This window comes from Pteropus vampyrus, unplaced genomic scaffold (assembly GCF_000151845.1).
Source record: "Pteropus vampyrus isolate Shadow unplaced genomic scaffold, Pvam_2.0 Scaffold661, whole genome shotgun sequence".
Taxonomy (NCBI): domain Eukaryota; kingdom Metazoa; phylum Chordata; class Mammalia; order Chiroptera; family Pteropodidae; genus Pteropus; species Pteropus vampyrus.
This window is the reverse complement of record NW_011889442.1, coordinates 88,191-102,456: the sequence shown is the minus strand read 5'-3', so window position 1 is coordinate 102,456 and position 14,266 is coordinate 88,191. Positions and strand designations below refer to the sequence as shown.

The 14,266-nt window shown below is 44.9% G+C and overlaps 2 protein-coding genes and 1 pseudogene across 3 annotated transcripts in view; 1 reads left to right on the top strand and 2 right to left on the bottom strand.

The window, feature by feature from the left end:
* Positions 1-2,926, bottom strand: part of LOC105309037 (zinc finger protein 211-like) — a 12,469-nt gene extending 9,543 nt beyond the window's left edge. The window contains exons 1-2 of one of the 2 annotated variants that reach the window (XM_011385119.2): positions 2,665-2,926; positions 1,933-2,151 (exon numbers count right to left, since the gene is read on the bottom strand). The gene's annotated coding sequence lies outside the window, so the exon portion shown is untranslated. The remainder of the gene's footprint in view (positions 1-1,932; positions 2,152-2,664) is intronic. The other variant, XM_023525985.1, reaches the window with a different exon arrangement.
* Positions 2,927-3,917: 991 nt separating this feature from the next.
* LOC105309039 (zinc finger protein 271-like) overlaps positions 3,918-14,266 on the bottom strand; it is a 36,539-nt gene continuing 26,190 nt past the window's right edge. Inside the window, exon 3 of the mRNA XM_011385121.2 lies at positions 3,918-10,929. Within this exon, the coding sequence (XP_011383423.1) occupies positions 8,285-10,929 (2,645 nt within the window). The 3' untranslated portion in view covers positions 3,918-8,284. The remainder of the gene's footprint in view (positions 10,930-14,266) is intronic.
* Positions 12,647-12,765, top strand: LOC111733857 (annotated as a pseudogene).

The window sequence follows — 14,266 nt, the reverse complement described above, 5'->3', positions numbered from 1 at the left end:
GGGTATAATTCTAATATGTGAAACTGGCTAAATCGCCATGAATTTAGTGGCTTCACCACCACAGATTTATCATTTTACAGTTCTGGAAGTCAGAAGTCCTTGCTGGAGGTTCTGGGAAAGAATCCATTTTCTCGCCTTTTCCAGTTCTAGAGGCGATCTACATACTTGGCTGATGGCTGCTTTCCAGCTCAAAGCCAGCAATGGCAGGTGAGATGTTCTCACCCTTCACCCTACATCGCTCGCTCGGACACTCTCTCTTTTCTATCATTTCCACGTGTAAGAACTCTTAGAATTACACTTGGCAGGCCCAGATAAGCCGAAATAATCTCCCCATCTCGATGAGTGAATTAGCACTCTTAATTCCAGACTGCCTTAATTCCCCTTTAACACATGATCTAACCATTAGGAGTTTTTTTTTTAAGTGAGGCAGTGCTGCCTACCGCTCTGGCCTAGAAACTGCTCTAACTCCAACAATCCTAACGAACCTCCCTCTCCCCACTGTCCTCCCACAGGCCATCCTCTTAGTAGGAACGACACTGGGTTACGTGATTTTAGGACTATCTCATACTGGATCCTCCTCCAGCCTTGATAGCATGGCAGTGACACCAGCTCCATTTTCATTTTGGGGAGTTTCTACTTTATCCTTAACTGCATATTGATACCACTGGGTAGAGGAGGAGAAATAAACACAACCTAGTTCTCCTTTTCTTCAGGTTTCTAGTCTGGTAGCTACAATTTCTCCCTTATTCCTTTCATTTCGATCATTCACCTCAGATAGATTCGTTATCTTGCTGAAGTAAAAGTATTGTTCAATTACCTTTTCGTGGCTTTTGACCTATAACTGAACTTATCTAAAGTGTACAATGTGATTGATGAGTTTTAACAAACACACCTGCGAAACCATGACCACGGTCAACATACTGAACACAACCATCGCCGCTCCAAAGTTTTGTCATAGCCTTTTCCATGACATATTTGCTCATCCCAACCACCATTCTCAAACAGCCACTGATCTGCTTACGTTATGCATTTTCTAGGACCTTCTCAGTGGATTTAAGTGGTCTGTTCTTTCTGTCTGAATTCTTCCACTCAGCTAAGTATTCAGTGGTTCATCCATGTTTTTTGTATATATCCTCATTTCATCCCTATTACAGACTGATGTGTGTCCCCGCCCCCAACACACACACCGAACTCATGTGTTAGCCCTTAACCCCAATGTAACGGTGTCAGCAGGTGCCACCATTTGAGTAAGTGATTAAATTAGATAAGGACATCAGGCCCTAAGAAGCAGGTTATTACCGTGTCTGGTTTCAGTGGGTTCGTGCCCCTGTGTACCCACGCCTGGCCCTTGAGCCAGGCAGACTAGGGCTGGATGTCTAACCTCTGTGCCTAAGTGTCTCATCTTAGCAGCTCTGCGCTCTTGAACAAAGATTCAGCCGTCTAGTGCCTCAGTGTCTTCATGACCTGCCTTCGGTCTGTTCTTCCCTTGAACGACACTTGGGAAACTTTTTAAACCCTAATGTAACTCGTGTCTCTCCTGTGTTTAAAATTCTCCATGGCTTCTGGAGTCTTCGGAATGTAGGCAGAAACCTCAGTCTGCTATTCTAGGCGTGACTCAGCCGCAAAACACCGTTCCTCGCAGGCACAACGGACCCCAGCTTTCCCAAAGCCTCCCGGCTCAGTCGCACCTCCGAGCCTCTGCACATACCGGTTCCTCTGCCCGTAACCCTCTCCTACACCTAATCGCACCCCCAGCAGTAAAACTAAGCAGTCACAGTCACTACCAGAAACGGGACCCCCTCTACTAGCGCCTCACTGTCCCGGACGCCGGGGCCTGGGCTGCACGACGGGAGCGGCGCCGGCAGCCGGGGCTTTGGGATTCGGGTGGGGTGAGGCAGTGAGGCGGTGAGGCCGGGGGTTAAGCGGACTCACCTGAGCCGCGTCCATCGGCGTGGCCGCCGCCATCCCGGCCTGTGGGCGGAGCGGGACCGGGAGCCGGCTGGAAGTTCGTATCCCGGCCCCGGTTCGGTTCATCTCCGGCGGTTCCGCGGCCGAGCCTCACTCTGGCCTCTGTAAGGTGGAGACAACGATCCCTCCGACGCCTTCTCGGTCCCGTCCGCCAGCAACGACCCCGCACTCTGGGACCTGCGTCTGGAGAAACACACCCGAGGCAGCCAAAATGACCGCCGGGAGGAGGACGCCGGAAGTCCCGCCTCGCGCTCGAGGCCACCTACGGAAACGCCCCCATCCTGAGCCCTCATTGGCTCACGGAGGCTGCCTTTCGACGCAGAGCATGCAGGGTAATGTAGTTCCTACCGACCGAGGCGCGCGCTCCCGCTCCGACCTCCCGCAGAAAATTTTAGACCCCCGAGAGACGCTGGGAACTGGGGTCTCCGGGTCCGAGGGCTTAGAAAGAGCTCAGTCCCTCCTTAAAGGGGCAGAAGTCAGGTTTCTGGAGATGAAGTTCAGCTCGCTCCCAGAGCTTTCTTTACACGTATGATTTCGGATGTCCCCCAAAGCTACAGATCCAAATGCACGTAACATTCAGTAGTTTTCACCATCCACTGATGTTTCGCCAGGACTATTTCCGCTACCATCTTTGAATCGCTACATAGTTATTGTTAATTGCTTTCTGCAATTTTGCATTTTACCTGCCGGGAGTACCTTAAATGGATGATTGCAACTCTTCGCTAGGAGGTAATTATTACTTTTCTGGTCCCTGCAGGGACTGACCGGGGCGGGAGCGTCGGGAGAGGGGGCCCCGGGCACAGCGGCGCCTGCCCGGGCCCTGGCGCGCGTCACCCCGGCGACGTCGCAAAGTCTCGGGCGTCTATGCGGCGGGGACGGTCCTAGTCACGCTGACTTCTTTCCTCGACTTGACCCCAATTTTGTGCTCGGGACCGCGGGAGCAACAAAAACGGAAGCCCAAAGGAGCCCGGAAGCCCCGCCCCAACATTACGCGCACGCCTAGAAACGCCTCATCCTGATCCGTTATTGGCTCCTCACGGGGGCATCCCGCACGGCCTTCTGGGTAACGTAGTTCCTGGCACTTCAGAGGGGGCCGGAAGCTGTTCTACACCTTACATACCGGGACATTAGTGGTGAGCCACTGAGAGGAAAGCGGGAAAACGGTGCCTGGACCGCAACAGAGGGAGTGGCTTTGCTCATTGTTTAAGGTGGAGAAGAGACGTTATTTGAGACTCTGTAAAGCTCAGCCTACTCCCAGATGATTAAAACATTACTTGACATGCTCCCAGATAAACTTATGTAAGTAGCCCTATCATTTCATAGACAGAGAAAATGAGTCCATGCAGGGCTAGAAACACTGTCATTGTTCTTGAAATTCATGTAGCTTGAAGCGTTATTCCGTGTTGCCGTTATGTTTGGTCCAGAAGAAAAGATTCCACAGAGGACCATGAGAAGGAAAAGGATGTCAGGCTGCCGTGAAGCAGGTGGACGAGCTAGAGCTCTGCCTCTGGTTCCACCGGAAAACTCCCTTGCCGGTGTCACCGTGTGACAGTGTTTGTGTCCTACCCATTGATGAACACTGTCTTATGCATACAGTAATTCTTACTACATATCCTAAGATGACTACTCAACTCCTTTTAGCAATCTTATATGTATCTCAACCAGAGAGCAACTAAGCTAATGGTATTCTTTTTCTAATAGACTATTTTTTAGAGGAGTTTTACGATCCCAAATTGAGCACCAGGTACACAGATTTTCCCTGTACCTCTTGCCCCCAACACCTGCACAGCCTCCCTCCTTATCCATATCCATGCTACTGAGTTTTATTACAATTTATAGACCTACAATGACACATCGTCACCACCCAAAATCTAGTTTACATAAGGTTCACTCGGTGTTGTACATTCTACATATTTGGACGAATATGTCAACAAATTTCCAGAAGACAGTTCTGTGTAATTAAATGGAGTTTATTCTGATACAATTTGCAAATGAGGGGACAGAGCTTTCAGTATAAAACAAAGACACACTGAATTGGGGAGAATGGGGCACGGCTTTTAAAATCACGAGTTGTAAGGGGGTGACTCTCAGAGACGGGTGGCTAAGGAAACAAGTTCACGAACTTACACCATTCATTTTCTGATTGGTGGGGGGCAACTGGACTCAGTGGTCAGCAAGTGGGATTGTGAGATAAGAACCATGAACGATATGTGACTGAACAATCATCAATGTCCTAGTCTCATTTCAGGCCTGCAGAAAAAGAATTATGGTCAGTTTTAGTACAGAAAGTGTCATTAACTGTTTAGGGAGTACCACTTATCAGCACAGTCAGCACTTGGGGGCTGTTTGCCCTGTGGGGGCTTTCACACCCCAAAGAGCAAAGTCATGACTTGTAAGCAGCTTCAGAGCCCAAACTGCAAAATACACAAATGTTAGGCTACAAATTATGATACTGGAGTTACTGTAAGTTCTCAGTGTAATGACATTACCTACTTTTATATCAGACAGTTTTACCGACAAAAATTCTCTGTACTCTGCTGGTCCATCCCTGTAGTGTAAGGGCCTAGCAAGAAGCTTTCGATTGCCAAGGCATGTATTTCAAAGAAATTGGAATAACAAATTGCCAGCTGTGTGACACAGCTACTAGTAAAACAACTAGATAAGAAACCAGGCGATCCCACCCACAAAGCACCTGAGCCTCCCTGATCCTCACCAAGTACCTGTCCTCAGGTGAGGGCTTCACATGCCCAATCTGGAGTCATCGTCATCTTTCTTCAGTCTCTCCTTGCCCTCCGTGTCTGTGGGCCATTTTCAGATTACAACCAAAAGGCTCTCAAGGAGGTTGCAAACAGAATTAAAGAGAATGTGCTCAAAAAGTAAACCCTGGAGTCCTGGCACTGGTAAATACTGTGTTTTGTTATTTTTATTGATCCTCACAGAGGCTAAGATAAGCGACATCATCACCTGCATGTCACAGCCAGCCAGCTGACCCTCCAGGAGCTCCAGCGAGTCATTTTTATTCTGTGGTGGGGATCTCACACTAAGACGTCAGTACCTGATAGCTTCTTTCTTCCTGCAGGGTACAGAGGGGTGCCTTGCCCTGGGATGTCACCATATACAGGGGGAACCACACGTGCAGAGAATGGTACCTCAGCTCTTCACCTCTCCCAATGGCCCGGGGACAGGGTCACTCATTACTCCCCGTTTTATACAGTGGGAAACTGCAGCCCCAAGGGGAGACACTTCCTGGAGGCCCCACTGAGGGCTGGGGCTCTGAGATTCAAATTCAGGCCAATTAGGGAGTCTCATCACTTCCCTCCTCTTTCCCTCCCTCCCCACCAGACCATCCTGATGCCATCAGTCCCCCATCTGTCCCAATCCACCAATGACGTGACAGACCAGGAAAATGGGCAAACGCTACACAGCAAGGCATTGCCGTATTACTGAATGCCTGGCCTTACAAAACAGACGAAGAATATGTTAACAGTGCAGATTAATCTCCAAAGTGTGTGGTATGTGTTTCCATTACATTGTGCATAGCACGAAGATTTTGGAGGAGAAAAAACAAAAGATATATTCTTCCGGTATTGAAAGTAATCCATTAAACAAAGAAGTCATTGCGGTATTAAAAAAACGAGTGAAATTCCAACATACACCCTTGTTGCTTCGCCGTCCTAGTTGTTAAAGAAAAGGAAAATGGCCAAAATTGATAAAATAGGCAAAAGATATAAGCAGACATTTTACCAGACTACAGATAGCAACTAAACATATGACAAACTCCTCATTGATAATCCCTAGGGAAATGCAATTACATCCACAGTGAGACAGCACTATAAACTACTTAATAGGGCTAAAAATGACAAATTAAACCAAGTATTCATGATGATGTGGAGAGATGAAATTCACAAACTGCTAATAAGAATGAAGAGAGGTACAGTCATTTTAGATCATCATTTGTTAGTTTCTTCAAAAGTTGACATTCACCTGTCCTGTGACTCAAACATTTTACTCTATTGACAAAAGATAAGTGGAACATGTCATATAAAAAATTGTACACATGGGTTCATACAAGCTTAATTTACAATGGTATAAAAAAAAAATGGAAATAACCCAAATGTCCATATAGAGATAAATGAATAAACCAATTGTAATATATCCAAAGACAGAAATGAAAAACTGAGTTACTTACATCATTGATGAATCTCAGATAATGCAACATGGAGGAAACCAGAGAAAAAAAACAGGTGAACATCTAATGATTCCCATCTTATAAATTCTAGAAAATGCAAAGGTATCTACGCTAAGGAAAAGTAAATCGATGATTATTTGGAGGGCTGTGAAGGGCAGGGAGAGATTATAAAAGGACTTGAGGCAAAAATACAGTGACAGATTTAGTCACTACCATGGCTGTTACGTTTTCACAGTTTCATAAGTATGTCAAAGCTTATCAAATACATTTTAAATGTGTGTAGCTTATTACATGTAAATCATACCTTTAAAAAGCTTTAAAATGGCTCAAGAAAAAAAAAAAACCTGTGTGTCCCACTCTTTTTGGGAAACAGGTTTGACTATTTCCTATGCTGACGCCACCAACTTTGTCCTATTGCCTCTGAGGGTCGGTCTTGCCTCAGTGGCAGCAAACGTTGGATAGTAATACAGGACATTTCGACTTCAGTCAACAGAAATGCTGGCTGGGTCACAAGAGCCACATCTCTAGACCCCTTAACTTTGTTCGCCTACCTGTGTGACGGCACTCTTTAGGCGATCATCACTGAGAGGCTTTCTCTGACAAAGACTTTGGCTACACAAGATAAACACGCCTGGAGGTCCTGAGATTTGTGTACGCACTGATCCGCATGGTCACCGTGACAGAAACATTTATGGATTCACTTTTGAAGAGGCGTGTTTCATCGAGCTGGCTACAGTGTCCTCCAATCCCTATTGATCTTGTGTTGTTTCCACAGTAGTCATGGCTTCCTGACCCCTATGGTCTTACAATCAGCGACCGTCACCCACAGAATCGTGGACACGAGGGCACACAGATCTTCGTAGGACCTGGGGAAGGGATTCCCTTCTGTATCCCCTGAGATATCCCCTGTAAACAAGGGGAAAAAATTCACGCTGCTCCAAGAAGCACCTGAGAATGTCACATTCTGCCCCCTCCTCGGGGTGACTGATCTCTGCGTTTCCTAAAACTCATAGCATCCAGGCTTCTGATGAGAACTGGCGAACCCTGCAGTCTTTCCTAGGAGATCGTTGGTAGGAATGCAAATTTGGCAAACACTGGTGAGCTGGTTTTTTTGCGATCATACTGCCCCACGAAGAACACAAAGTTGGAGACCCCTATAAAAACTTCACCCGTCAAAACTGTGGAACCAAAATGTGTATGTAAAACACTCCACGCAGTAAGTAGAAAGAGGACTTAAAACAGTAAGGCATCCGTATTGTACAAAGCGAAGCGATGCGCGGCAACAGTTCGAGTTGGTGACTTGAAAGCTGAAAAAATTCAAGAGAGAACACATCCCTGAAAAACACCCTTCTCCAAGTTGCCGGGCAAACTCATGGGATTCTTCTGCCGAGACTGAGTCAGGTTCTTGCCCAAGCAAGTCAGAGAAAAGGGAATGGGAACTCGGAAGGGCTCAGGCTAGTCCTAATTTTCTCCAGTACATGAGATGACAGAGGTCAGCTTCCCTGAGCACATGGGAGTGGTGACGGATGCAAACTGTGGGAACTTGGCAAGAAGTAGAAACAAAATGGCTTTTACGATAGAAAATGTCAGTGACGTAAATCTGGAAGGAGCCCTGGGCAAGTTAGAAAGGGCAATGTAGACGCACATGTTTCTACGCATCACTAAGACTTATGGGAAGGCTCCCAACTGTGGATGACTGGACATATGAGATTCAGTTCTGACAAATGGCTTCTTATGGTTTCTTCTTGTGTCGTTACACGGAACAAGAAAATTGCACATTCCCCTGCACATCTAAGGTCGTCCTCCAGAGTGAATTCTACAGTGCATAATGAGGTGAATTCTTTGGCAAAAGGATTTCCCACATTCCCTGCACTCCTAAGGTCTTTCTCCCGTGTGAACTCTCTAGCGATGAAAGAGCATCGACCTTGGGGTAAGATTTTCCACATTTGCTACACCTTAGGCTTCTATCCTGTGTGAACTCTCAGATGATAACGAAGTCCAGAGATACAGGTAGATTTCCTACCTTCACCTCACTTTTAAGATCTTTTCTCAGGACGAAATCTCTAGTGTTGAGAAAGCTATGATTTATGGCTGAAGAATTTCCCAGACACTGCAGTCATAAGGCCTCTATCTTGCATGAACTCGCTGGTGTACGATAAGGTGATGTCTTTGGATAAAAGACTTCCCACATTCACTGCACACATAAGGCCTTTCTCCTGTATGAGTTCTCCGATGTCGAATGAGTGCCGAGCTCTTGGGAAAAGATTTCCCACAATCGTTACACTCGTAAGGCCTTACCCCGGTGTGAACACTCTGATGATAACGAAGGCCGGAGCCAGAAGAAAAAGATTTCCCGCATTCGCCGCACCGATAAGGCTTCTCTCCAGTGTGAACTCTCCAGTGTTCAACGAGGTAAGAATTGGCTCTGAAGGACTTCCCGCATTCAGTGCATTCATAAGGCCTTTTGCTTGTATGAACCCTCTGATGGTCACGGAGGGCATAACAAGAGGCAAAAGACTTCCCACATTCACTGCACTCATAAGGCCCTTCTCCAGTGTGAATTCCCTGGTGATAACGAAGTTTCCTCCTAGTGGTGAAAGATGCCCCACATTCGGTGCACTCATAAGGCCTTTCTCCTGTGTGAACTCTCAGGTGGATAAGAAAGTAACACTTTTGGATAAAGGATTTTCCACATTCACTACACTCATAAGGCCTTTCTCCCGTGTGAACTCTCTGATGATTTCTGAGGTTGAAACCGGATGCAAAAGATTTCCCGCACTCGCCGCACTGATAAGGCCTTTCTCCCGTGTGAACTCTCTGGTGTGTAAGAAGGTGATGTCTTTGGATAAACGATTTCCCACATTCGCTGCACTCATAAGGCCTTTCTCCCGTGTGAACTCTCTGATGATTACTGAGGTTGGAACCAGCCGAAAAAGATTTCCCACACTCGCTGCACTGATAAGGCATTTCTCCCGTGTGAACTCTCTGGTGTAGAAGAAGGTGATATTTTTGGATGAACGATTTCCCACATTCGCTGCACTCATAAGGCCTTTCTCCCGTGTGAACTCTCTGATGATTACTGAGATTGGAACAAGATAAGAAAGATTTCCCACATTCAGTGCACCGATAGGGCCTTTCTCCGGTGTGAACTCTCTTATGGTAATGAAAGGCAGAGCTAGAGGTAAAACACTTCCCACACTCGCTGCACTCATAAGGCCTTTCTCCTGTGTGAACTCTCTGATGTTGAATGAGGTTGGACCTTTGGCTGTAAGATTTTCCACATTCGCTGCATTTATATGGCCTTTTTCCAGTGTGAACTCTCAGATGATAACGAAGGCCAGGGCGAGAAGTAAAAGATTTCCCACAGTCACTGCACTCGTAAGACCTTGTTCCATTGTGAACACTCTCGTGATAACGAAGGCCGGGGCGAGAAGTAAAAGATTTCCCACAGTCACTGCACTCGTAAGACCTTGTTCCATTGTGAACACTCTCGTGATAACGAAGGCCGGGGCGAGAGGTAAAAGACTTGCCACACTCACTACACTCGTAAGTCCTTTTTCCACCATGAACTCTCCGGTGTTGAGTGAGGTAAGATTGACAGCTAAAGGATTTCCAGCATTCGCCGCATTCAAAAGGCCTTTTTCCCGTATGCACTCTCTGGTGTAAAATGAGTATCGAACTATTGGTAAAAAACTTCCTACATTTATTGCACTCGAAAGGCCTTTCTCCTGTGTGCACTCTCCGGTGTAGAATAAGTACTAAATTACTGGTGAAAGATTTTCCGCATTCGCGGCATTCGTGAGGCCTTTCTCCAGTGTGAACTCTCCAGTGTATAATGAGGTAGAATTTTCGCCGGAAGGATTTCCCGCATCGAGTGCACTCGTAACGCCTTTCTCCAGTGTGAACTGTCCGCTGTCGGATAAGGATGGACCTACGGCTACAAGATTGCACACATTCACGGCACAAGTCACAGTTTTTTCCAGTGTGACTTCTCCACGGATAAATGGGGACAAATTTTTGCTTAAAGGACTTGCCACATCTGCCGCACTTGTACTGCTTTGCCCCAGCATGAATTCTTCGATGCCGATTGAGGGCTGAGGTTCGCCTAAAAGATTTGCCGCAGTCGCCACACACGTGAAGCCTTTCACCAGTGTGCCCTCTCTGGTGAACAACAAATGAGGATTTGTACCTGAATGTTTTCCCACAGTCACTGCACACAAAACACTGTCTTGCGGTATGGACATCCCGGTCCTGAATATGTGTATGTAGAGGGCTGAAGGCTTTCTTACATTGTCCCCAGGAGAAAGGACTTTTCCCGTTTGGTATAGTTGCCCAGCACTGGGTGACTCTGTCTGGCTCCTCTCTGGTGTGAGCGGTCTGCACATGTTCCGAGGTGGCCGGGAAGTTCTTCCCAACTTCACTGCAGGTCAAGGGCTTCTCTGAAGCATGGAACTTACAGTTCTTCACAAAGAAGGTCCTATCCCCACTGCTTCTGAAGGGTTTCTCTCTCAGGCGCTGTGTGTGGTGTCTTTGGAGATGCGCACTAAAATAAAACTGTTTCATACGTACCCCACACTCAAACGCTGTCTGGCTGTGTGATGTTCCTTGGTGCTCAGCCAACTGAAGTATGTATCTCAAGACTGGACCACAGCTCTCACAGAAGTGGGTCTTCTGGAAAGACAGAGCTGCCTTGGAGGTGCTGGTCTGTGACACTCCTTCAGAGACGCTCTGTTCAAAGGGCGCCTCCATGTCCTCTCCTCCACAGCAGCAACCTGAACACAAACAAATGCTGGTGAAATACGTGATGACTATAGAGATGGAGAACCCTCATCACAAATGTGCATCTGTCACATCTGGCAATGAGTCCAGGGAATGCTTTTCAATGAAGGGAGTTGAAATCTGGTGGGAGAAGTGCCTACTGGGCATTTCTGCGCCTCTAAAGCAAATGAATGGTGGCGACCTCACCAGGGGAAAGATGCAGGATAAGGTGAAACAGAGAAGAGAGGCGTACTCTAAAACTCGCTCCTCTAGCAAAGGATCCCTACAGGATCTTTTCTCCTGGTGATGTGAGGCTCTGCAGAAGCGTGTGTCCAAACCCGGGAAAAAACAGCTGCAACAGAACAGAACACGTGCTGTCCGAGGCCGATTTAAGAACGCACGGCGATCTTGTGGCACGTGCGGACCAATGTTGCAGAGCAACGGAGGGAGAGCTGAGGAAAATGGGGGAGACATGAAGTCCAGAGAGGTGGAGCTTCTCCACGGGCCAGGAATCAAAGCAGAAATAACACAGGAGTAGAAATGACTCATCAGCAAAGTAGCAACGATGGAGGAGAAGCAAAAAGGGGGTGCGGCTCTGGCGATGACAACAAAGCACTGGTTAAATGGGAAACGTTCCTGCTATGACTGGAACGGAGTCCTGACGTCACACCCTACCCAACTTCGCAGCTTCGACATGACCAGGTACCCGTGAATTCACCTTGCGGCCTCGGCTATTGAGAATCTCTACAATATTTGCCATTCCTGACCTCAGCTGACAGAAGTGCATGGTAATTACATGCCCAGGCCCTCCCCAGAGCCAACACTGCCACACCCTCGCAGCCCGGTGACCTTGAAACCAACCCAAGGTGAAGGTCTTTCCACACCAAAATGAACCCGTAAAGGCAGGCGAGAGGTGACTGATCCATCAAATGTGAATACATCAACAAAAGGCTATATAAGGAACACGAACAATCAAGGAAACATGACATCACCAAAGGTGCACAAGTTTCCAGCAAGTGAATCTACTAAAATACTAGACAAAGAATTCAAAATAACTGTTTTACAGAAGCTCAGTCAGCTCCAAGAGAACACAGAGACCCCTCGGGGAAATCGGGAAAATAATACTTAATGAACACATCAAGTTCAGAGATAGAAAAAAATTTTTAACGGGTTAAAAGGAAATTCTGGACTTAAAGAATACAAAGAATGAAAAAAATTGCAACAGAGAGCATCAAGGGCCGATTGATGAAGCAGAAGAAAAACTTGTGACCGAGCATCAGATCATTTCAAATCATCCAGAGGAGAAAAAAGACTGAACAAAGCACATAATTTATGGGATGTCATCAAGGGAAATGTTTGCAATATGGGAGTGTCACAAGAAGTGAGGGAGAAAGGGGCAGAAAGATTATTCACAGAAATAATAGTTGAAAACTTTCCCAATCAGAAGAGATACAAACAAGTACATGATGCTCATAGGTCCCCCATACTCACTGAGACACATTACCATAAACCTTTCAAACATCAGGGACAAAGAAAAGTTTGAAACCAGCAAGAGAAAAGGAACACACTGCATACACAGGAACTTCCATCAGGCTATAAGTGAATTTCTCAGTGGAAACCATGCAGAGCAACACAGAGTGGATGAAAAGTTCAAAATACTGAGGAGGGAAAAAAAAATACTAACAAAGAATACTTTATCCAGCAAAGCTGTCCTTCAGAAATGAAGGAGAGGTCTACGGCCATGCCACCCTGAGCAAGCTCGATCCTGTCTGATCTCAGAAGCTAAGCAGGGTCGGGCCTGGTTAGTACTTAGATGGGAGACTACCTAGGAAGACCAGGTGCTGTAGGCATAAAAACTAAAAACTAAAAAATAAGGGATTGTAAGCTGATAAGGTCCTTGCAATCTGTGAGGTCAATCAAGGGTTGCCTCGCCTAAAATATATATATATATATATATATATATATATATATATATATATATATATATATATATATATATATACATATACATATATATATATATATGTATGTATGTATATATGTACATATATATATATATTTTTTGAAAATATACAGCATACTTGTAAAGGCAAGTATATACTCAATTTCAGAATATGCTAATAATATAATATGGTATTAATCATTTAACTCTATTATTACTCTATAATAAAGACAAAAGATAAGAGTATTAAAAATAACCACAGACAAAATAATTTATTAACCCTTATATACTATAAAAAGATGTAAATTTTGACACCAAAACCATAAAACACAAAGTGGTAAGATATAAAAAGGGTACTTTTTGTATGCGACTGATATTAGGTTGTTATCAGCTTAAAACAGACTGTTATAGCTCTAAGATGTTTGAAGTAAACTTCATGGTAACCACAAAGCAAAAGCCTACAGCAGATAAGTAAAAAATAAAGGTAAACAAATCAAAGCATATCGCTAAGGAAAAAATCAGATAGCAAAGCAAGATAGCAAGGAAGTTAAAAAGAAACACAGGAACTATAATATTCCATGTTCTTGAACTGCAAGAATAAATACTGTTGACATGTCCATACTACCCAATGTGATGTACAGATTCGATGCAATTCTTATTAAAATTCCAATGGAAATTTTCATAGAAATAGAAAAAGAATCCTAAAAATTTACCAGGAACCACAAATGATCTCAATAGCCAAAGTAATCTTGAGCAAGAAGATCAAAGCTGAAGGTACCATTTCCTGATTTCAAACTGTATTTTGAAGCTATAGTAATCAAAACAGTATGGTACTGGCAGAAAAAGACATACAGAGAAATGGAACAGAATAAAAAGCTCAAGAAAAAATTCCATGCATATATAGCCGACTAATATTCGACAAGGGCACCAAGAACTCACAATAAGAAAGGACAGTCTCTTCGATAATTTGGGCAAACTAGATACCTACATTATACCTATAATGAGATATTACCTCATACCTTTGCACCTACGTGCAAAAATATGAAACTGGACCCCTATCTTTCACCGCTAACATTTAATTCGAAATGGATTAAGGAGTTAAATATAAGACATGAAAATGTAAAACCCCTTTAAAAAAAAAAGACAGTGCCTTGGCCATGATTTTTTCTTAACATGACACCAGAAGTAGAGGGGAAAAAAAACTAAAACAAAGTGGAACTACATGAAATTAAAATGTTTCTACACAGCAGAGGACACAATCAACAAAATTAAAAGGCAATATACGTAATGGAAGGACGTATTTACAAGCCATCTATCTGACAGAGCATAGTGTTGTAAAAATATATGGTATTCATACAACTCAACAACGAAAGAACAATCTGATTAAAATACGGACAAAAGATCTGATC